We start from the raw sequence: 21,682 nt of genomic DNA, 5'->3' as shown, positions 1-21,682 counted from the left end.
AATTTTGTAATCAAAATAAATTTCAAGATAAGCTAACAATGTTTCTGGTTAGGTCAGCAGATTGAAAACAGTAGGCAAATTTCACCCCCATTCTCACCTCCACATCTGAAATAATTGTATAATAAATTAAAGGTTTCTTTTTCCTAAAAACTTTTTATTTTATATTGAAGTATAGTTGATTAACAATGTTGTGATAGTTCAGGTGCACAGCAGAGCGATGGAGTCCTCATTCTTTGTTAGGTCCTGGAAATCCAGTGATGAGCCAGGCATATTTGGTCTTCACAGTTATATATATATAAAACTGTAGGGAGGGGGTATGATTTTCTTTCAGATGGAAATGTATAGTTGTGTTCAGATTTTTAAAAACCATAATTAAAAGCTGCAAAACTGTCCCTCATAGCCCAAGCATCCCAAGCCTATGCCTACACAAAGCTTCTTCTCGGGGTGTTTTGAGAAGAGTTCTGGCAAATGCTTCCTGTCATTCATTAGAGGGTTATCTTCATTCTGAATGAAGTTAAAATGTGGGTGAATTCATGAGTAGTGCTGAAACAAAAGAATCGAGTATGCAGAAGGTTGCCATGCGAACGAGACCCTTTTCCTCCAGCTTCTGTGAAGCAGATTCATATGAGAAATACTTTAAATTCTCATTTTTAAGCAAAAACTTGGCCTAATGGTATTAAAATTTCAAGAAATTTAAAAATAGTATTTTTACTATTTGTTTGGTCCTGTTTCTTTTCCCTCTAGCTTGTCTGTGATGAGTGAGAGAAAGAACTAAGCAAGCAGGAGCCTTAACTGATGCAGGGAAGTCTCCGGAGCATTTGGTTCTGTGTTCGCTCCCTCCCATCCCTCCCCCAGCCCACAGCTCCACCTTTCATCTTTCAGATTTGCTGGGTGCCCTGAACTGAAGGCATCTGTGGGGAGCTGGATTTAAACCTAGCAGGCTCTGTGTTGTGTGGTATTAAGGATAAGGAAATAAACCCTTCGTTTATCTCTTTCACCTCCGTCACCTCTGACCTATGTCCAGGTTGATCTAAAAGGTTTTGATAAGATGATAAGAATCTTTTAACAAAATCCATCCTGGAGATTTTCAGGATTAAACAGTAGCTCTTCGGGTGGAAATTCTGGACATCTTTATTGAGAATTTTTTTTTTTCCTCTCACATTCCCAAAACACTTCTGATTCAGCCCGTATCCCTTTATTATCAATCCAGAGAGAAAATTTCACAAAACACTAAAATGGAATGGGAAAAGATGTATAGTCTGCTGGGGAGGAAACTCTGTGAGACCATTACCAGATCAGGATGTAGGGTATTCTTATTGAGAAGCAACAGCCCTCTATTTCTGTTGAATTAACAGATTTCCCATCAGTGTGAGTCCAGTGAAGGACTCATAGGTGAGCTTCATCATTGATTTTAATTGATTGATAATGGCTCCCTTGAGTAGATTCTGCATATGGGCAGAGCACCATAATCTGTTAATGATGCCTGCCGTGGGTTAGTGGTGATACTCTTGCCATGAGTTTGCTCTCCACAGTCTATTGTATTAAAAGAAGTTGCTTTAATGTCAACGTGACCACCACCAAAAAAACAAAAGACCCCAAAACCCCCAACAAATGCAAACAAATAAGCCCCAAATGTCACTTATCCTCAGTAGAGTAGAAGTTCATTTTGGTGGAGTACAGAATGTTCTCTTGTTGATCTGTTAGGAAAGTATTTCCAGGAGCACATAGTTTGCTGCTACTTATCTGGAATACTTTTTTGTTTAGTGAAGATATTTTTTATTATATAATAGCAATTTAGACATGTGAAACCTGCCTGGTATGTTACATGCCTCTGGCGTACGTGAATATGACCCTCTCCAGCGCTATACTACAGCCACTTAGATTGTCAGCTCATCCAAGGGAGGAAGGTATCCAGGAATGATTTGAGTTTGCTAGGCACATGCATATTAATGAAGGAAAAGTACCTTGAAAGGATGCCATTCCCAGAAAGGCACAAGGCAGCGCTGATCATAACCAGAGCCCTGCTCTCTGTGCTTCCTCAGCCCGAGCACTCAGTGCTGAGTTTCTTAGTCGGCTGGAATCCTCCCTAAATTGGTGAAGCTGGAGCCAGTCTGGCAAGGTTTTCAGTAAGGGCAGCTGGCACTGAAGAGACTTGGGCTAAACTGCATTTCATCTTAGTGACCATGCTTGTTGTTTAGTCTCTAAATCCTGTCTCTCTTACAGCCCCATGGACTGTAGCCTAAGAGACGCAGGTTCAGTTCCTGGGTCAGGAATATCCCCTGGAGGAGGGCATGGCAACCCACTTCAGTATTCTTTCCTGGAGAACCCCATGGACAGAGGAGCCTGGTGAGCTACAGACTCTAGCCCACCAGGCTCCTCTGTCCATGGAATTTCCCAGGCAAGAGTACTAGAGTGGGTTGCCTTTTCCTTCTCCAGGGCATCTTCCTGACCTGGGGAGCGAACCCTAGTCTCCTGCATTGGCAGGTGGGTTCCTTACCACTGAGCCACCTAGGAAGTGCTGACCATACTTGACGGGATTGTAAAAGTTTGTGCTGGGAGTTTGTGTCTTCATTGAAACCTTCACTGTGCCTAGAATAACTCTGGGAACTCAGTTTGTGGTCAGTAAATATTAATATATATTTACCAGTGAATAAAGCAAGGTAGGGGCTTCCCTGGTGGTTCAGAGGGTAAAGAAACCACCTGCAATGTGGCAGACCTGGGTTTGATCCCTGGGTTGGGAAGCTCCTCTGGAGGAGGGCATGGCAGCCCATTCCTGTGTTCTTGCCTGGAGAATCCCAATAGACAGAGGAACCTGGTGGGCTACAGTGCACGAGGTCACAAAGAGTCGGACACAACTGAGCAACTAAGCACAACACAGCATAGAACAAGGTAGAGACTGACTTCTTTGTAGGTGTCATATAAATGGCATTAGAACAAAATTCCTTGAATGGATTCCATCTTCATATTTACTGTTTAAAACACAGATTAGATTTATTCATCCATCAGTTATTTAACTGTCTTTTATACTTCAAGTCCTATGGCCAGGCCCCAAGCAGAGAGTGTTAAACAAAACAGACATGACCTCTGCCCTCTAGCCCCCTTGCTAAGAGAGAGAAAGGTAAACAAAATCATTATATAATTAATTACAGTCATAATAGACATACCGAAAAAAAAGCATAGAGGTTTATTAAGACATAAAATAAGGGGACCTAACCCAACCAGAAGGGTCAGGGAAAGCTTCCTGTGGGGGAGGGGAGTGAAAGTGAATCTGAGACTTGAAGGATGAGTGGGGCAACGGGGAAGGTAACGGAATGGGGCAGGGTGTCAAGGAATGACTCCCAGAGGGTTTCACCAGCCACCCCTAACCAATATCTGCTCTCACTCTGTGGACCAGAACCAGAACACATCGCTGGCTGCCACCCTCCTGGAGGCAGCGTCTAGGGAGACGGTCAGCTCCTCTGCTCTCTCGCACCTCTTGCCACAGCGTAAATCCACTGTGAAAGTCTTTACTCTGTAGATGTGTGTAAATCATTTGTTGAGATAATTCGGTAGTCATTCTTGGAAAATAATGTATTTCCTCTTTAAGGTCCAGCTGTAAGCCTTGCTGGATATTCAGATTGAGGACTGGCCAGTAGTAACAGGGCAGTGGGTACATGTGAGCAGAGGCAGAAGGTGAAGTAGTTCAAGCAGGCTCTGGACTCAGAAAGGCTCTACGTTCAAACAGAAGCTTGTTGTTTAGAGTTTTGACTTACGTTCTCTTAGCCTTGGTTTTCTTATCTGTAAAATGGGTTCATTGGCAGTCATAAAGTCAACTTGAGGGTTAAGTTAGATGAGGCATTGTGTGGGAAGCGCTGGACTTGGCACACTGAATGGTGTTCATGGTTATCGATTGTTGGCTACTTGACATCCATCAAAGCATGTCATCCTGTGCTAAACACATGGGAGGAGATTTTGTTGGCTGACAGTTGAAGCCAGATTTGTTGTCTATATTAAATAAGCTTTACTCTCCTCTGTAGATGAGTGGATATACTGTCTCCAAAGATCTCTGAGGATTACTCATCCCTGACATGCCAATGACATTACCAGTTGAATTGGAAGAGGCTATTAGTTGTGGTATGCCAACATTTATCCTCATATGGTAGGTCTTTTCCTACCATATGAAAATGGTGCTCACAAAAGTGTATGTACTGAGTGTGTCAGAAGCGGCTACTTCCCTGTTGACTTTTCCTTTTCCCTGAAAATGCAGTGCTACAATTAAAACCGTCATTTGATAAAGCAACCACGAAAGGCCTAAAGAATATGCAGTCCCTGTAGTTATAGGAAATATTAGAGGAGAGGCTACAGGCCTTGAGCAGGCTCCTCAGACATGACCATGTGATTCTCATCTTGAAGTCCCCACCTCCTGGGAGGCTGGCCTGATGTTTCTTGGTGGCCCCGACCTTTTCTCTGCACAGCCAAAGAGCTCTCCTGGAGGGGCTGCAATCATTTGCAGCCCTCCTGTAAAGTATGGATGTGATTAGACAGAGAGAGAAAAAGTAAGAAGCAGTCAGTTTAATTTCCCTTTAGAGAGGTGAAATAGATGCTGAGAAGACACATCTGTGAGAATTCGGAGCTACCGGATGTTGGTGATGGTTAGTCAAGAGTCAGACAGGGTTAACCGGGGTGTCTGGTTAAGAGGCAGTGCTTCCAAGAGGCCTTTCCTGGTCCATCAGAGGTTTCTCAAAGTCTAGATGTTAGCGATGACATTCTAATTTTGGTTGGAAAAAAAACCACGAAAGGTTGTGTAACATGATCAGTTGTAAAACATGATCATCTTGGTACTGCTACAAAGAAGAAATAAGGAAGGTATTATGCCAGGAAAAAAAAAGTCACTGGGCTGAAGTAGATTTCCATTAAAAAGTTGTTCCTCAAATAAGCCAGATTGCTTCACAGACTCCATTCAGATTTCACCCAGGGAATCAGAATGCTTTTATTTTTGCTTCAGATTTCATTTGGATCTCCAGCATTCTCGGTTATTGAAATAATACCTCATTCTTTAGTAATACTTTCTTGGCCTGTTGGTCGCTCTGCTCATTTAGTGAAATATGCAAATTTGCTCAAAATAACCAATAGAGAATTGAACATAGAAGGCTTTGAATTATGTCTTAACTATGTTTATGTCATAATAAAAGATGGGTGGCTTTGTTTATATGGTATCAAAATAAATAGCGTAAACAGATATTTCATTAGTGCTTTGTTTTTAATCTTGTACTTTGGCAAACTTTCAAGAGTGATAGATGAATTTCCCTTTTCATTGGGAAAAGCCAAGTTACTGTTATTTTTGGTCATATAGTTGCATTCTTTCCGACTGTAACAGTTAGCTGAAGACAAGAAATTGGAAGAGAGCTTTGCCTCTGAGATATTTCTTAGATTTACATGATAATGATCTTATGAATGGTTTCTTATTTTTTCAAGTTTCTTTGAACATTTTCTTAAAGGACACTTGGAGCTAAAAGAAATTACAAATAGTTTGCATTTATATGAAAACCAGCTAAAAATGAACTAGTCCTGGTTACATACTACCTAGAATTCCTGTGGCTCTGAATTCTCACAGATGTATATTTTCAGGGAAAATTAAATTGCGTTTCTCTTGCCTCTCCTTCTTCCTCCTAAGTTCCTGTCTTCATGGGTGGCTTAATGACCCAACATGTTGCCCAGCTGGAAGCTTTGAGTAGAAATCGCAGTGTCTTCCTTGACTTTTCCATCTAATGAGTCTCTCCATTGTATGAACTTTCCCTCCAAACGGTTACCCTAACGTGTCCTCTCCTTTTGATTTCCTGTGCAGGCTTTATTGTTACTTGCCTAGGATAGCGTCTCACTGGCCTGCAGCTGGGCTTCCCCACTTCTGTGTCAGTTGTCTCTGTCCCGCGGGACGAGTTATTGGCTTCAACGACTCCAGCAGGTTCTCTTAGTCCATAGATTAAGTTCAAGCTCCTCAGCAGACAGGCGGACTTTGCAGTCTAGCCCAGGCCTGCTTGCTTTGCCGCCCCCATTCTCTGCTCCTGCTCCTCCTGTGATGGACGTCTCGCCTTGCTGCCCATGCAGTCTTTCGGAAGGAGATTCATGTCTTTGCCCACATTGTGTGCTGCTGCGGGTGCTCTGTCCCCTGGCCTCCTGCATTACCGTCCTCATCACTGATGGCCCCTCACGCCTTTCCTCACCTCGGGCCTCCAGGTGCCCTGCCCTACGCTGTCATTGTCACTGTACGGCCCCGTCATAGGTCTCATATTGCAAGTGATTGGCTCCCTGCCTCCCATGGGCCACTCACCTCTGAGCATCAGGAGGTAAAGAACCATTTCTTACTCAGGTAAGTTCAGTCACTTAGTTGTGTCTGACCCTCTGCGACACCACGGACTGCAGCACGCCAGGCTTCCCTGTCGATAACCAACTCCCGGAGCTTGCTCAGACTCATGTCCATTGAGTTGGTGATGTCATCCAACCATCTCACCCTCTGTCATCCCCTTCTCCTCCCACCTTCAATCTTTCCCAGCATCAGGGTCTTTTCCATTGAGTCAGTTCTTCACATCAGGTGGCCAAAGTATTGGAGCTTCAGCTTCAGCCCTCAGTCCTTCCAATGAATATGCAGGACTGATTTCCTTTAGGATTTACTGATTTGATCTCCTTGAGGTCCAAGGGACTCTCAGGAGTCTTCTCCAACACCACAGTTCAAAAGCATCAATTCTTCGGCGCTCAGCCTTCTTTATGGTCCAACTCTCACACCCATATATGATACTGGAAAAACCATAGCTTTGACTAGATGGACCTTTGTCAGCAAAGCAATGTCTCTGCTTTTTAATATGCTGTCTAAATTGGTCATAGCTTTTCTTACAAGGAGTAAGCATCTTTTAATTTCATGGCTGCAATCACCATCTGCAGTGATTTTGGAGCCCCAAAATATAAAGTCTGTCACTGATTCCCCATCTATTTGCCATGAAGTGATGGGACCAGATGCCATGATCTTCGTTTTCTGAATGTTGAGTTTTAAGCCAGCTTTTTCACTCACCTCTTTTACTTTCATCAAGAAGCTCTTCAGTTCCTCTTCACTTTCTCCCATAATAGTGATGTCATCTGCATATCTGAGGTTGTTGATCTTTCTCCCAGCAGTCTTGATTCCAGCTTGTGCTTCATCCAGCCCAGCGTTTCTCATGATGTACTCTGCATATAAGTTAAATAAGCAGGATGACAATACACAGGCTTGACGTACTCCTTTCCCAATTTGCAGCTAGTTCGTTGTTCCATGTCTGGTTCTAACTGTTGCTTCTTGACCTGCATACAGATTTCTCAGGAGGCAGGTAAGGTAGTCTGGTATTCCCATCTCATTAAGAATTTTCCAGTTTGTTGTGATCCACATAACCAAAGGCTTTGGTGTAGTCAATAAAGCAGAAGTCAATGTTTTTCTGGAACTCTCTTGCTTTGTCTATGATCCAACAGATGTTGGCAATTTGATCTCTGGTTCCTCTGCCTTTTCTAAATCCAGCTTGAGCATCTGGAAGTTCACAGTTCATGTACTGTCGAAGCCTGGCTTGAAGAATTTTGAGCATTACTTTGCTAGCGTGTGAGATAAATGTGATTGTTCGGTAGTTTGAACATTCTTTGGCATTGCCTTTCTTTGGAATTGGAATGAAAACTGACCTTTTCCAGTCCTGTGGCCACTGCTGAGTTTTCCAAATTTGCTGGCATATTGAGTGCAGCACTTTCACAGCATTATCTTTTAGGACTTGAAATAGCTCAACTGAAATTCTATCACCTCTACTAGCTTTGTTCATAGTGATGCTTCCTCAAGCCCACTTGACTTCGGGCTTCAGGATGTCTGGCTCTAGGTGAGTGATCACACCATCATGATTATCTGGGAAATTAAGATCTTTTTTGTAAAGTTCTTCTGTGTACTCTTGCCACCTTTTCTTAATCTCTTCTGCTTCTGTTAGGTCCGTACCATTTCTATCCGTTATTTCTTACTCAGCCTTCATTTAATGAAATAATCTCTCCTTGGCATCTAACTCAGCTTCTTCTGTATTGATTCTTGTTATTATACTATCATTTCTTGGAATACAGTATTAGTAACAGAGTCAGCAGGGTTGAAATTCAACTTGTAGAGATATATCCCAGAAAAGTGAAAACAGCCACTCAAACAGATACCTAGATGGGTATGTTGACAGAAGCATCATTCACAGTAGCTAAAAGGTAGAAACAACCTGTTCATATTATAAACAAATTATAATAAGTACCTACAATGGAATATTATTAAGCCATAAAGAAGAAAAAGTTCTGATACACACCTCAATATGGATGAACCTAGGAGACACAATACTAAGTGAAATAAGCTAGAGAAAAAGTTGTGTGATTCCACTCACATGAAATATCTAGAATAGGCAAAGTCATAGAGATCGATAGTAGATGAGAGGTTGTCAGGGGCTGAGGAGAGAGGGGAGTGGGGAGTTGTTGCTTTATGAGTACAGCATTTCTGTTTGGGGTGAGGAAAGTATTTTGGAAATAGTGATGATGGTTGTACAATACTGTGACAGTAATTAAAGCCATTGAAAGTGGTTTAAATGGCAACATTTATATAATAAATATTTACTAGAATAAAAGATATATAGCTTGTATAATTTTTTAAAATGATACTGCCACCAGCACTCTTATGCATATGTTTCAACATGTAGTTAGTTATATACAAGCATGTTGTTTTCCTATATCATTTATATTGATCATTCTCACCACCTTAATAGATCACAGATTTCTTGAAGTGAGGGATTAGTCTAAATAGGAAGTAACATGGTTTTTGTTTGTCTAGGGTTTGGAGTTGGATATTTTTGAAATTCTGAAACCTTTTAGAGAGGGTTTGATATTTTATTTGAATGTTGAATAAACTCAGCGTGAGAAAGTGACATGAAGTCACTGACTGAGTTTTGAAACATAGATGTGTTCTTCTGACCGGCTGTCTGTTCTTCTGACCTGCTAATCCTGAGGGACACTGTGCGTATTCAGCTGGTCCCACTGGAAGGAAGGCTGAATAGTCTAGCACAGTGTGCTTTCAGTTGCTCCTCTTGCTCTTTAAACAAGGAGTTTGGATGATGAGGTCATGCGGATAGGAACCATATTGACTATTTTCCTGAGTCCTTTTTAAAGGTAATAAACATGCAGGTGCTTTCCCAGAATATAAATGTTAATTCTTCTAGGAAGTTAAAATTTATTTCTTCGTTTCGTAAGCTCCTTTGGAGGCTTTTAAAAATTGAGTAGAGGTAATTCCTTGGTGTTACAGTGGGTAAGACTCGGCACTTTCTCTTCAGTTTCTCAGCACAGTCCTGATTGAGAAGCTAAAATCCCACAAGCTGTGTGGTACAGTAAAAAAAAAAAAAAAAATAGAATAGATAATGATGACGAGTAATACAATTTATATTAAAATGAGTTTAATGTATGTGTCAATATGCGTTCATGCTCAGTCACTTGGCTATGTCTGACTCTGCAACCCCATGGACTGTAGCCCACCAGGCTTTTCTGTTCATGGCAGAAATACGAGAGTGAGTTGCCATTTCATCTTCCAGGGGATCTTCCCAACCCTTATAAAAATAAGATCTAATGTCTTAATTATTTTGTTTCTGAGTGCCAGGATTTTATTTGAAAAGAACTGAGGTATAAATGTGAGAAAATGTTAGCCCATATTTACCATTAATAATCTTGTATAAATTTCTGTTGTCTCATTCACTGTCTATCTTGAATTTTGTATTATGGAGTCCACCCAACAAACTGGTAAGGAGCAATGAATGATGTGATAAATACCAAAACTAACCTTCCCTTGTGCTAATGTTCCAGAGTCAACATTAGACATTATTGTTGATTTCACCTTCTTAAGAAAACCCGTTGGTCTTTGTGTGATAGTTATTTTTGATAGATTTTCCTGCTGCTCGGAACATGGTCAGTGAGTGTGCTCTAAGGAAGTTCTCAGTTTTTAGTGTGCGTTCAGACCATGAGGCAGTCTTGATAAAGTGCAGGTTCAGACTGGGAGAGGTGAGGGGTGAAATTCTGCATTTTAGACAAGCTCTTGCTGCTGCTAAGTCGCGTCAGTCGTGTCCAACTCTGTGCGACCCCATAGACGGCAGCCCACCAGGCTCCGCCGTCCCCGGGATTCTCCAGGCAAGAACACTGGAGTAGGTTGCCATTTCCCTCTCCGATGCATGAAAGTGAAAAGTGAAAGTGAAGTCGCTCAGTCGTGTCTGACTCCTAGGGAACCCCTGGACTATAGCCCACCAGGCTCCACCCACCTCCTCTTCCTCCCTCGTCCATGGGATTCTCCAGGCAAGAGCACTGGAGTAGGTTGCCATTGCCTGCTCTTAAGTGGTATCAATGCTGCTGGTCTGTGGGCCAGAGGAAGAACACTCTTGTTTCAAATAGCTGATTTGATACTTTGTTAAAATTGGATCCAATATAAGATTGACAGAAGAAATGCAAGACACCCAAGATGTCCTATGCAGTATTTGGCACATAGTTGTATTAAAAAATTATTCATTGTTTATCTGAAATTTAATTTTGCCTGGGCTAGACACAATATAGGTGTGTGTGAGTGCACACAACACACAAGGCAACTCTAAATTGCAATCTAAACCATTTACAAAGTCATTTAAATGTCATGTATTGTATTAGATATAAATGGTATGATTATTTTTATTTGGAGAGAAAGGCCCCATAAAATTAGGTTTGTTTCAGATTTGTTTTTAGGCACTTATTTAGGTATTTTGCTCATATGCTTTTTGATACAATAATATATGTAAGGATTAATGCTGCACCATGTCCCCAAGTATCTAGGGAAATCTTGAAAAAATAGTGAAATCTGTACATTCCAAAATATACCTGAAAGCCCAGAAATGTCCTGGACTATCAATGTTTTAAGCTAACCATATGACGTAATGGGTTTTACCAGTGGCTCAGATGGTAGAGAATCTGCCTGCAATGTGGGAGACCTGGGTTTGATCCCTGGGTTGGGGGAGGAAATGGCAACCCACTCCAGTGTTGTTGCCTGGAGAATCCATAGACAGAGAAGCCTGGTGGACTACAGTCCATAGGTCACAAAGAGTCTGAAACGATTGAGTGACTAACACTTTCACTTTCATATGAAGGAATAAGATGTAAATGAGAAATGCTGGGCTGGAAGAAGCACAAGCTGGAATCAAGATTGCCAGGAGAAATATCAATAACCTCAGATATGCAGAGGACACCACCCTTATGGCAGAAAGTGAAGTGAAGTGAAGTGAAGTGAAGTCGCTCAGTCCTGTCCGACTCTTTGCGACCCCATGGACTGTAGCCTACCAAGCTCCTCTGTCCATGGGATTTTCCAGGCAATAGTACTGGAGTGGGTTGCCATTTCAGAAGAGGAACTAAAGAGCCTCTTGATGAAAGTGAAAGAGGAGAGTGAAAAAGTTGGCTTAAAGCTCAACATTCAGAAAACGAAGATCATGGCATCTGGTCCCATCACTTCATGGGAAATAGATGGGGAAAGCTTACTCCTTGGAAGAAAAGTTATAACCAACCTAGACAGCATATTCAAAAGCAGAAACATTGCTTTGCCAACAAAGGTCCATCTAGTCAAGGCTATGGTTTTTCCAGTGGTCATGTATGGATGTGAGAGTTAGACTGTGAAGAAAGCTGAGCACCGAAGAATTGATGCTTTTGAACTGTGGTGTTGGAGAAGACTCTTGAGAGTCCCTTGGACTGCAAGAAGATCCAACCAGTCCATTCTAAAGATCAGTCCTGGGTGTTCTTTGGAAGGACTGATGCTAAAGCTGAAACTCTAGTACTTGGCCACCTCATGGGAAGAGTTGACTCATTGGAAAAGACTCTGATGCTGGGAGGGATTGAGGGCAGGAGGAGAAGGGGACGACAGAGGATGAGATGGCTGGATGGCATCACTGACTCAATGGACATGAGTTTGGGTGAACTCCAGGAGTTGGTGATGGACAGGGAGGCCTGGCGTGCTGTGGTTCATGGGGTCACAGTCGGACACGACTGAGTGACTGAACTGAACTGATAATAGATTTAAATTTAGACTGTTTTATAGTTTTTTCTTGTATTTTTTTGGTACCATGTACTGCTAGTATTTTCAAACCCTGTATAATAGCATTTCATGAGGATAATCTGTTGTCTATTAAAGCATATGGAAGGCAGTGTAAATGCTTTTCTTTTTTTTTTTTTTTTTTTTAAGATTCTTTACAGAGTTGGAAGCAAGGCATCAGAATAATATCTTCATAGAAGACATAAGTGACATTGTGGAAAAGCACACAGCATCCACATTTGACCCATATGTGAAATACTGCACAAATGAAGTCTACCAACAGCGGACACTGCAAAAATTGTTGTAAGCAGTATTGAATGTTGCAGCTTTAATGATCTAATCATGTTTTAATTGGGTCACATTGATTGAAATTATTTGATCTCTTAAATTAAATGTCTTTTGGGAAGAGAAGTGCTTTTGGGCAGGGGTGTTAGATTAGAAAAACCCAGTTGTGGAGAATTTTCTTTAAAGCTGTTCTGAAATTATAGCTTGTTGATTTTTTTCCTTCTTTCTTTTTTTTTTTTTAATTCCTGTAAGACTTGGGTGGGGGGTGTGGGGGAGGGTAATGATGATTGGTGATCATCATTCTAAATGGTGAGAAGGTTGTTCTCTAAGCTGTTATCTGGTCATTAAATAGTTTGCCTGAGGCCAAGATATAGTTCTTGAACTAGTGCCTAGGAGCCAAAGTGTCCTCTAGTATTCTAATCTTCCTCCATTCAAATGACAACTGTATTTAGTTGTTCATGGGAATCACTCATCTTTTCCCTCTGAGTGGTTAGGTGTGAGAAGAACAAGGATGGACTGAAGGAAGTTTTTTTTTTACGTTCTTAAAGGCTCTAATTGTGAAACAAAAAAGAAGTAACCTTAAATTTCCACACACACCTTTTCCCTTTGTTCTATTTAGGTTACTGAGAGTTTTGGTGTGATGGATATGCCATCTCTAGTCTGAAAAGCATTCAGCAGTGGTTCAGCAGTGTCTGTATTGCTTTATTGGGGCCGAGGCTTGTTTATCACAAGGAGCTCCGTGTCTGGCAGTACAGTTGGACATCGCTGTAGACTCAGTTTGGGGGCTGACTGGCTGTTATCATCCTTCTGTGAGTTGTGGTGTTTACAGCCGAAGCATGGCACGCTGGCCAGTCTCTAGGCAATGTGAGAGACCCTATGGTGATGAGTACCTCATGGCCACTTAGAGAAGCAGCCCCCACGTGGGTAAGAAGGGCTGATGATGCCCCTTTCCCCCTCCACATCGTCCTTAAAATCTTGTACAGGCAGGGAGGAAAACCCACAGCTACCAGCCCTAAATGCGGTTATTAGCACAAAGCAGGATTTGTCCGCACTGCTGGACATTTTGTCCTAGATTAGTCTTTGTTGTGGAGGCTGTTCTATACATTCTGGCACCCCAGGCTCCTGTCCACCAGCTGCTGGTAGCACAGCCTCACATCAGCCTTGATAACCAGGAGTGTCTCCAGAGGTTACCTGATGCCCTCATCCGCTATGGGCATTGCGATGTAAAGGTTACTCTTTAACTGTTGGGAAATCCAAGTGACACATGTAAAAGCCAAAGCCTGGAATTAGAGCTAAATTAAGTTTTGTTTTGCAAGATTAAAAAAAAAAAAAACTTGACTAAGTACTGCTGTACTTTATGTAACTCTTGAAAAATAAAGGTTTTATTTAAATTAGCTCAATGACATCATCATCTGAGCTTTCACATGGAAATTAGTAGTTGTGGTTTCAGACTGTAAATTTACATTTGGGGCTGTGACTTTGAGCTTTACCTGCATTTTGGGATCTGAAAACCAGCAAACAATGCCCGGGGTCCATCCTAGACTGGTTGGTTTCCTCAGAATCTTTGGAGGTGGCAGAAGTGATTTAAATATGCAACTGGTTTAAAATTTGATTCTTTTTTAATTTCCTAAATTTTTTTTTTCTAAGTTAGCAGGAAACTTAACTCCTCAGTTTAAGAAAAGGAAATTATAACATTTCTGAGTACTTTCTTTTAACTTGCTGTTCTGGGTATTTCCTTATTTCTTTCTAGCAGCCTTGAACCAAAGCATCTAAGTTTCAAAGTATATTTTTTTGAAAAAAGGTTTCAGTTGCCATTACCCTGTTTCTTGGCCTCCCCCTCCCCTCTCCAGGGGATTACAGAATCTGGGGCCAACCCCTCCTCCACCTCCCCCTCACAAGTCACACTGTAACTCCAAGAGCTGCCCTTAGGTGAAGTAAGGTGACCGAATGAGAGATGCTATGTCAGGGACCCACTGAAAGTCAGAAGACCTTGGTTGGACTCTGTCTATACCAAATGCTAGGTCTTTTATTTGGCAAGTTGGGGACCTTGCTGAGACTCCACATTCTTACTGGAATCCCCTTCAAAGTTATATGCATGGTGCCACATGAGATCCTTTATGTCCATGTATCTTGCTAAATTCCGTAGAAATGTTGTGACAGTGTTGTCCCTGTTTTAATGTCACTGGGAGAGGAGGGATATTCTGGCTGACATAGTCAGAAGGTTTTCTGTCTTAGAAGCTTTGGAAAAGTCCAAAAGCCTCCTAGTAAGTAAATCCTGAGATTTCTTTCTTAGGTTATTATCTCAGGCTAGAGCTGTGGTTTAAAACATATGTGCCATCTTTTTAGTGGAATGTTTGTAGATGATCAGATTTGAGATGTCGTGTGTATACTACTTTTTAATGTATACATTCACTATTATGATACCACTGTTTCTTCATTTGTTTACTTTCTACTTCTAAAAATTTCTGGCACCTATATTTTCATCTTATTATTCTTATTACTGCCTTATACTTATATTCAGTCTTAACTGTAAAAGGCAGCCAAGCCATCCATGTCCACCTATGTAATTATGTGTTTATGTTGTTTATATATTTAAAAATCGTTGATAATCTATAAATTTATCACAGTGTTTTATAATACATGTTGACTTGCCTCTTAAAGAGGAAATGCTTTGAAGTTTTGTCTTTTTTTTCCCTCAGAGCCACCAACCCGTCTTTCAAGGAAGTTTTGTCCCGAATCGAGTCCCACGAAGACTGTAGGAACCTACCCATGATCTCGTTTCTCATTCTTCCCATGCAGAGGGTGACCCGCCTTCCCCTCCTGATGGATGTAAGATGTGACCTGGTGTCTTTTTCCTCTGTCGATAGCTGTTGCTGCAACAAATCTGTGATTAAGAAAATTATTCTTCTTCCGCTTAAATTATACCCCTTCTATGAAATTTCCCAATTCAATGAAAAGGTGCTGTTTGGTTAGAAAAGTCCCACATGGGAAACTGTCTTCAATTTAGGCTTGTGTGTTCACTCTAAAGTAAAGTTAGATTACAACCCTCATTTAACATTTTTTGAAATGGGAAGAATATTGACTTCTTGAAGTCAGGAGTCCTGAACTCCTTTGCGGCTGAAACTCCAGGCATGAGACCTGGGCATGTTGTTTGTCTCTTTGGGCCTCAGTTTCCTCTGCTGGGTCACTAAGGTCCCTTTCCCTGTCATGTTCCCAGCTGCTGCCTGTGTGCTCAATTGCTTCAGTCACGTTCGACTCTTTGCAACCCCACAGACGTAACCCACCAGGCTCCTCTGCTCGTGAGATTCTCCAGGCAAGAATACTGGAGGGGGCTGCCATGCCCTCCTCCAGAGGGTCTTGCCGACCCAGGGATTGAACCCGCATCTCTTCTTGCATTGGGAGACAGCTTGTTTACCGCTAGTGCCACCTGGGATGCCCCAGGCTGCTGAAGTGCTCCCATTTCACACAGGAAGGAGTCTCTCCAGCATCACAAGGCATAAAGCTGCCCTAGTTTGCATTGCTCAGAATGAGTGAGGAAAATCCAGACATCTGATCTTGTCGTAGGGAGCATGCATGAAGAAAACACGTATTTGTTTTTGAGTAGTGCAGGACGTGACTGTGGGAAGAGCAGAGATGGACTGGTGGGAAGCACAGCTGTGAGGACAGCCAGGCAGTGGCCCAGGATGGCCGCACACTGGCTGGGCTGAAACCACAGTGGCAGCCACAAGAGGATGGGGTGCCCTGCCGTGACTTCCACCCAGCTAGTGTGCCAACAAGTGCCTTTTTTTTTTTTAAATAAAATTGAACTATAGTTGATTTATGATATTGTGTTAGTTTCAGGTGTATAGCAAAGTGATTCAGATATAGTATATGTATATATTTTTTCAGATTATTTTCCATTATAGGTTATTATATTTACTTTGTTATACAGTAACTCTTTGTTCCTCATCTACTTTATATGTAGTAGTTTGTATCTGTTAATCCCAAACTCCTAATTTATCCCTCCCCTGCTTTCCTTTCCCCCTTGGTAACTTTAAGTTTGTTTTTTGTGTCTGTGAGGTTTTTCTTTTATCTGTAGATTCATTTGTATTGTTTTTTGGATTCCACATATGTGATATCATATAATATTTATCTTTCTCTGTCAGACTTACTTCACTTAGTATGATAATCTCTAGGTCTATCTATGTTGCTGCAAATGGCATTATTTCATCCTTTTTATGGCTAATACTCCATTACATATACGTACCACATCTTAAATCAGTTGTCTGTTGATGGTCATTTGGGCGGCTTCCATGTCTTAGCTATTGTAAACAGTGCTGCTATGAATATCAGGTTGCATGTATCTTTTTGAATTAGAGTTTTTGTTTTTTCCCTGTATATGCCCAGGAGTGGGATTGCTGGATCATATGATAGTTCAAAGAGTATCCTTTTGATCAACTTAAACTATCTTGGCATAGTTCTTCTTTAAATTTGGATGATAATATAACATTGGTTTTGACGTGCTTGCTTTTTAAAAGTCAAAATACAGGATAAAAATATAGAAAAAATTATGATTGCCTAACATTACAAAATAAATTCCATTTTCTCTGTTCCATTATAAATTCAAAGAAGCACTGAAATTTAGAAACTAGTAAAAAGGTGGGATTATGGTCACTTTCTTGGCCCAGCCGCACAGTGTTGAGGAGGTTCAGCTGTCTTTTCAGAATTCACAGCACCTGCTGCTCTCCTAGGCCACCTCAGTCTACTAGTCTACCACCTTTACACCCATCCTTGTCCATCTTGTGTGATTTAGGGACTTCTCTCCTTGTAAATACTGGGAAACTTGCAGTTTTGCAAATACAGCTCTGATTTATATTTATTATGTCTATCACACAGAGTCTAAAAAGAAATGATACTTTTTGGGGTTAGAGACTCTTTTGAGGTTGTATTAAGCTGTAGTCATTCTTCTAGGAAGAATGACTTCCTGGTGTGTACAGAATTTTACATAAAATTGAAGTGTACGAAAGAAACTATGGCCTGCTCCCAGAAGTAAAAACTAATATTTTTCAAACTGCTTTTGTACTCATTAGTGGGTCATGAAACTGACTTTTGAATCATGAGTAGTGTTTTTAGAAAAAGAATATAGAGTAGAACACACAGTATATGATATATACATTGTTCATAAGGTGATTAAATATTATTTCATAGAAACTTTCATTTTGTGTGCATGTGTACTAGTTGCAGTGTAAAGTATTTCTTACAGTGGGGTCATAGTCGAAAAAATTTTGAGTACGTTAATATAAAACCACCAGTGGTCCAGTCTGTACTTCTTAACATATCACACATAATATTCCTGACACCTGACTTTCAGATTCATAGGCTTGGTGTTCCTCTGCATGTAAGCTAGTTTCTGGTATCTTCCCCTTCTGCTAAATGCCTGTTGCCCTCACCTGTTGTCCATGTGTGAAAATCTGGCCATCTGGGCAGAATCTAAATGTACTTAAAACATGATCTCTTCGATTTTACTTCATTTGGAGATTTAGTTAAACTTGTTGATTGAGGTTAACATTTTTAACAATTGAAATGGTTTTGTTGGCTTTGAACAGATATAGTTTCAAAAGTTATATATAATTCAGTATATCTTCAGTTGATGTTTTTTGAACTCAATTTTACCATCACAAAAATTGCAGTATAAGCATACCAAGAAAAAACCCAGCAGCCATTTTTTCTTGAACTTTTTATTCACCTTATATCATCTACAAATATAATAACCTCTAATAATGATGATAACAGGGATAATTGAAGTAATTTTGTCATTAATTGAAGACCTACTGTATGCAGGTTATTCATAAAGAACTTTCCATGCATTATCATTCAACTTTTTTAACCTCCTTGTGGCTTTATAGGTGGCTTTATCCCAGTTTTACAGATGAGGAAACTGAGGCTTATAGAAGCTTATAAGGGAAGGTGACTTGCCCAAGGTCAAATAGCTCATAAGGAGCAGATCTGGAATTTGAAACAAGATTCACCCACCTCTGAAGTCTGTCCTCTTATTAAATCATCCTCTGGATGAACATGGATCCTATGCTTTTAAAGACTATTTCCTATTTTAATGTCGTCTTTATACTCATCCATAGTATTGTGTTCAGAATTGTTAAGTCGGCTATGAGTAAGAGTATATGACTGGACACTGGTTTTATTTTACTTAAAAGAATAAATCAGCTGATTTTGTTCTTCTTTTATTTCATTGCAGACTATCTGTCAAAAGACTCCTAAGGACTCTCCTAAATATGAAGTCTGCAAAAGAGCCTTAAAGGAAGTGAGCAAGGTAACTGTTGAGTAGCTTATCAGACAGTAAAACACTCAGATCCCTCCGAAGAGAACCTGTTTGGATTTGATGCTGAAAACTGGTTGATTCTCACAGCCATTTGTGCACCATTGTTTAAGTAGTTGAAAAACAAAATTATGTTTTCTATACTCAAATTGAAATTTTTACTATTTCAGACAGTCTTAAGGGCCTTTAGAGATCTCATTTTCTTTTGGTGTCTGAATAGCTGTTTATTCATTCTCTCATTCAAGAAATATTTATTGAACATCCACTACAGTGCCAGGGACAATGCCAGCCCCTGAAAATGTGAGGGTGAGTAAGACATGTGTGGTTACTGCCCTCATGGAATGTGCTGTATAAAGGGGAAGGCAGACATGAAATAAGAGTTACAGTAAAGGATGGTGAGTGACATGAGAGGAAGAACACAGAAATGTCGAGGCTGAAACCTGGAGCAAGGGCAGCTTTGAGCCAGGGACTGGGGAGTGGTGTTTCAAGAACGTGCAAAGACCCAAAGATTTGTTTGTAGAATTTCAACTAGAATGTTCTTCATGTGACTAGAGCCCAGACCAGGAGAGAGAGCACAGAGGATCCATGTTAAGGAATTGTGAACCTTATCCTAGGATGCTGTGGAAGCTACAGATTCATGTGCTGTGAAGCTGACAGTGAGAATGGGCCCCAGTGGTGAAGCCTCTATAGTTGCTTAGGTTACAGATGAGCGGAGCCTATACTGATATGATACTAGAAGGCAAAGAAGCAAACCTGCAACATTGGGGAGGTAGGCGTGGAGGTGACTTGGGTGGGTATATTTATGGACATGAGCCAAGGAAAATCATCCCTATCTTGGGCAACTAGATGGATGCTCTTAATCCCATAGTATGAGCATAAGGAGAAGCTGATGATTCCATTGTGGGTGTGTTGGAATTGAGATTCTTATAGAATATCCAAGTCAGGAGCTCAGTGGAGGGACTTGAACTGGAGACATGGGTTTGTGGATCATCAGTATGGGGATGAGTTTTGAAGCTGGGAGAGTAGATGAAAAGTACACAGGAGTGTGTAGAGTTAGAAGAGTGTTGAGGTTCAGCCATGAAGAACACCAAGCTTCATCTTGTGTAGGGAAAAGGAAAGAGCAGAGGAAACTTGATAAACAACAGGAGTACTAAAGTAGGAAAGTGAAAGTTGCTTAGTCGTGTCCAACTCTTTGAGACCCCATGGACTATATGGTCCATGGAATTCTCCAGGCCAAAATTCTGAAGTGGGTAGCCTTTCCCTTCTCCAGGGCATCTTCCCAACCCAGGGATTGAACCCAGGTCTCCCGCATTGCAGGTGGATTCTTTACCAGCTGAGCCACAAGGGAAGCCCAAGAATACTGGAGTGGGTAGCCTGTCCCTTCTCCAGTGGATCTTCCTGATCCAGGAACTGAACTGGGGTCTCCTGCATTGCAGGTAGATTCTTTACCAACTGAGCTATCAGGGAAGCCCTCTAATGGTCTGACAAATGGCATGTAATTTGGTGGAAGGAAGGGCAGCCCCGTTGGCTGTTCCGGAAAGACAAAGTGAGATAATGATCGATGCATTCACCGGGTGTATTTATTATCAGGTGAGTTGTGTCCTTGCAGGGTAGGTGTGGAAGCCAGATTGAAGCGTGGTGAGGAATGAGTGGAGGATGAGACTGTGCAGCCAGTGAGTGTAACTGTTTCAACCATTGGGCCGTGAGGGTAAAATGAGTTGAAAGAGAAGCTTTAGTTGAAAGGGAAGTGAGGGAGGGTCTTCTTTTATTTAAAGAGCAGAAAATTGTCGGTATGTTTAAATGCTAATAGGAATAGTTCACTGAGAAAAAGCAGCTGAAGGTTTGAGAATCAGTGAGGATATGAGATGAGCTAGACCCAGGAGAGTAAAGCTCATGATCACAGAAGCATCCTGAGCATCTCTAAGCTGCCTTGAGTTTTATGCATCTTTGTGATACTTGACTATGAAGCACTTTCTTTCAATCAACTTTATCAATTGAACTTTATGTTGAATTTTATTGTTTCAACTTTCTTTTTAAAATATTTTTATGTGGATCATTTTAAAAGTCTTTATTGAATTTGTTGCATTATTGCTTCTTTTTTATGTTTGGGGTTCTTGACCCCAAGGCTTGTGGGATCTTAGTTCCCTGACCAAGGATTGAACCTGTACCCCATGCTTTGGAAGGCAAAGAAAGACTCCACCACTGGACCACCAGGGAAGTCCCTCAGTCAACTTTAAACTGACTCTATTTTATTTATCCTCATCCTTGCCAATAATTACTACAAAATCATAAGTTTTATAAGCTAGTTGTTCATTTTTCTAACACATTTTTATACTAAAAATTAGTTTATCTGTGTCGTGGCCCATTTGGGCTGCTAGAACAAAGTACCACAAACTGATTGGTTTATAAACAGCAAATTTCTTTCTCAGTTCTGGAGGCTGGAAGTCTAAGATCAGGGAACCAGCAGAGTTGCCTGGGATCCCTCTTCCAGCCAGGTTGCAGACTTCTTGTAGCCTTGACAAAGCAGAAGGTAGCAAGGCGGCTCTTTGGGGCCTCTTGTATAAAGCACAAGCCCATTCATGAGGGCTCTATCCCACGACTTCTGAGCAACTCCCAAAGGTCCCCACTTCCTAGAACCATCACCTTTGGGAGTTAAGATTTCAATATGTATTTTGGGAGGATGTGAACATTTAAACCATAGTGATCTGCCAACCACTTGAATGCATCTCTTGCTCCATCAGAGAAGGAGATACACATATCCCACCTTGCGAAACACCAAGTGAAGAAACTTCGCCTGACAAGTATGAAGTTGCCTATGGTCCTACTGCCTGTGAGTTTCTCCTCCAGGACCCCAAATCCTGTAGTGGATGGGGGCATCTTTAGGAGAAGCTACTTGGAGAAGTTGAGTCTTGGATATGAAAGAGATTGTCAGATTCTATTTGGTTGTAACTGAGAAGCTGGAAAAAAAATTCACACAGAAGGAGGAAGGTAGCAGTGATTGA

At 41.1% G+C, this 21,682-nt stretch overlaps 1 protein-coding gene across 1 annotated transcript in view; it reads left to right on the top strand.

Moving 5' to 3' along the window:
* The window catches only part of ARHGEF26 (Rho guanine nucleotide exchange factor 26), a 138,815-nt gene that overhangs the window by 63,898 nt on the left and 53,235 nt on the right, over nucleotides 1-21,682 (top strand). The window contains exons 6-8 of the mRNA XM_052641663.1: nucleotides 12,233-12,385; nucleotides 15,067-15,196; nucleotides 18,600-18,674. Coding sequence (XP_052497623.1) covers nucleotides 12,233-12,385; nucleotides 15,067-15,196; nucleotides 18,600-18,674 — 358 coding nt within the window. The remainder of the gene's footprint in view (nucleotides 1-12,232; nucleotides 12,386-15,066; nucleotides 15,197-18,599; nucleotides 18,675-21,682) is intronic.

The sequence above is a fragment of the Budorcas taxicolor genome, chromosome 1, assembly GCF_023091745.1.
Source record: "Budorcas taxicolor isolate Tak-1 chromosome 1, Takin1.1, whole genome shotgun sequence".
Taxonomy (NCBI): Eukaryota; Metazoa; Chordata; class Mammalia; order Artiodactyla; family Bovidae; genus Budorcas; species Budorcas taxicolor.
This window is presented reverse-complemented; position numbering and strand designations above follow the sequence as displayed.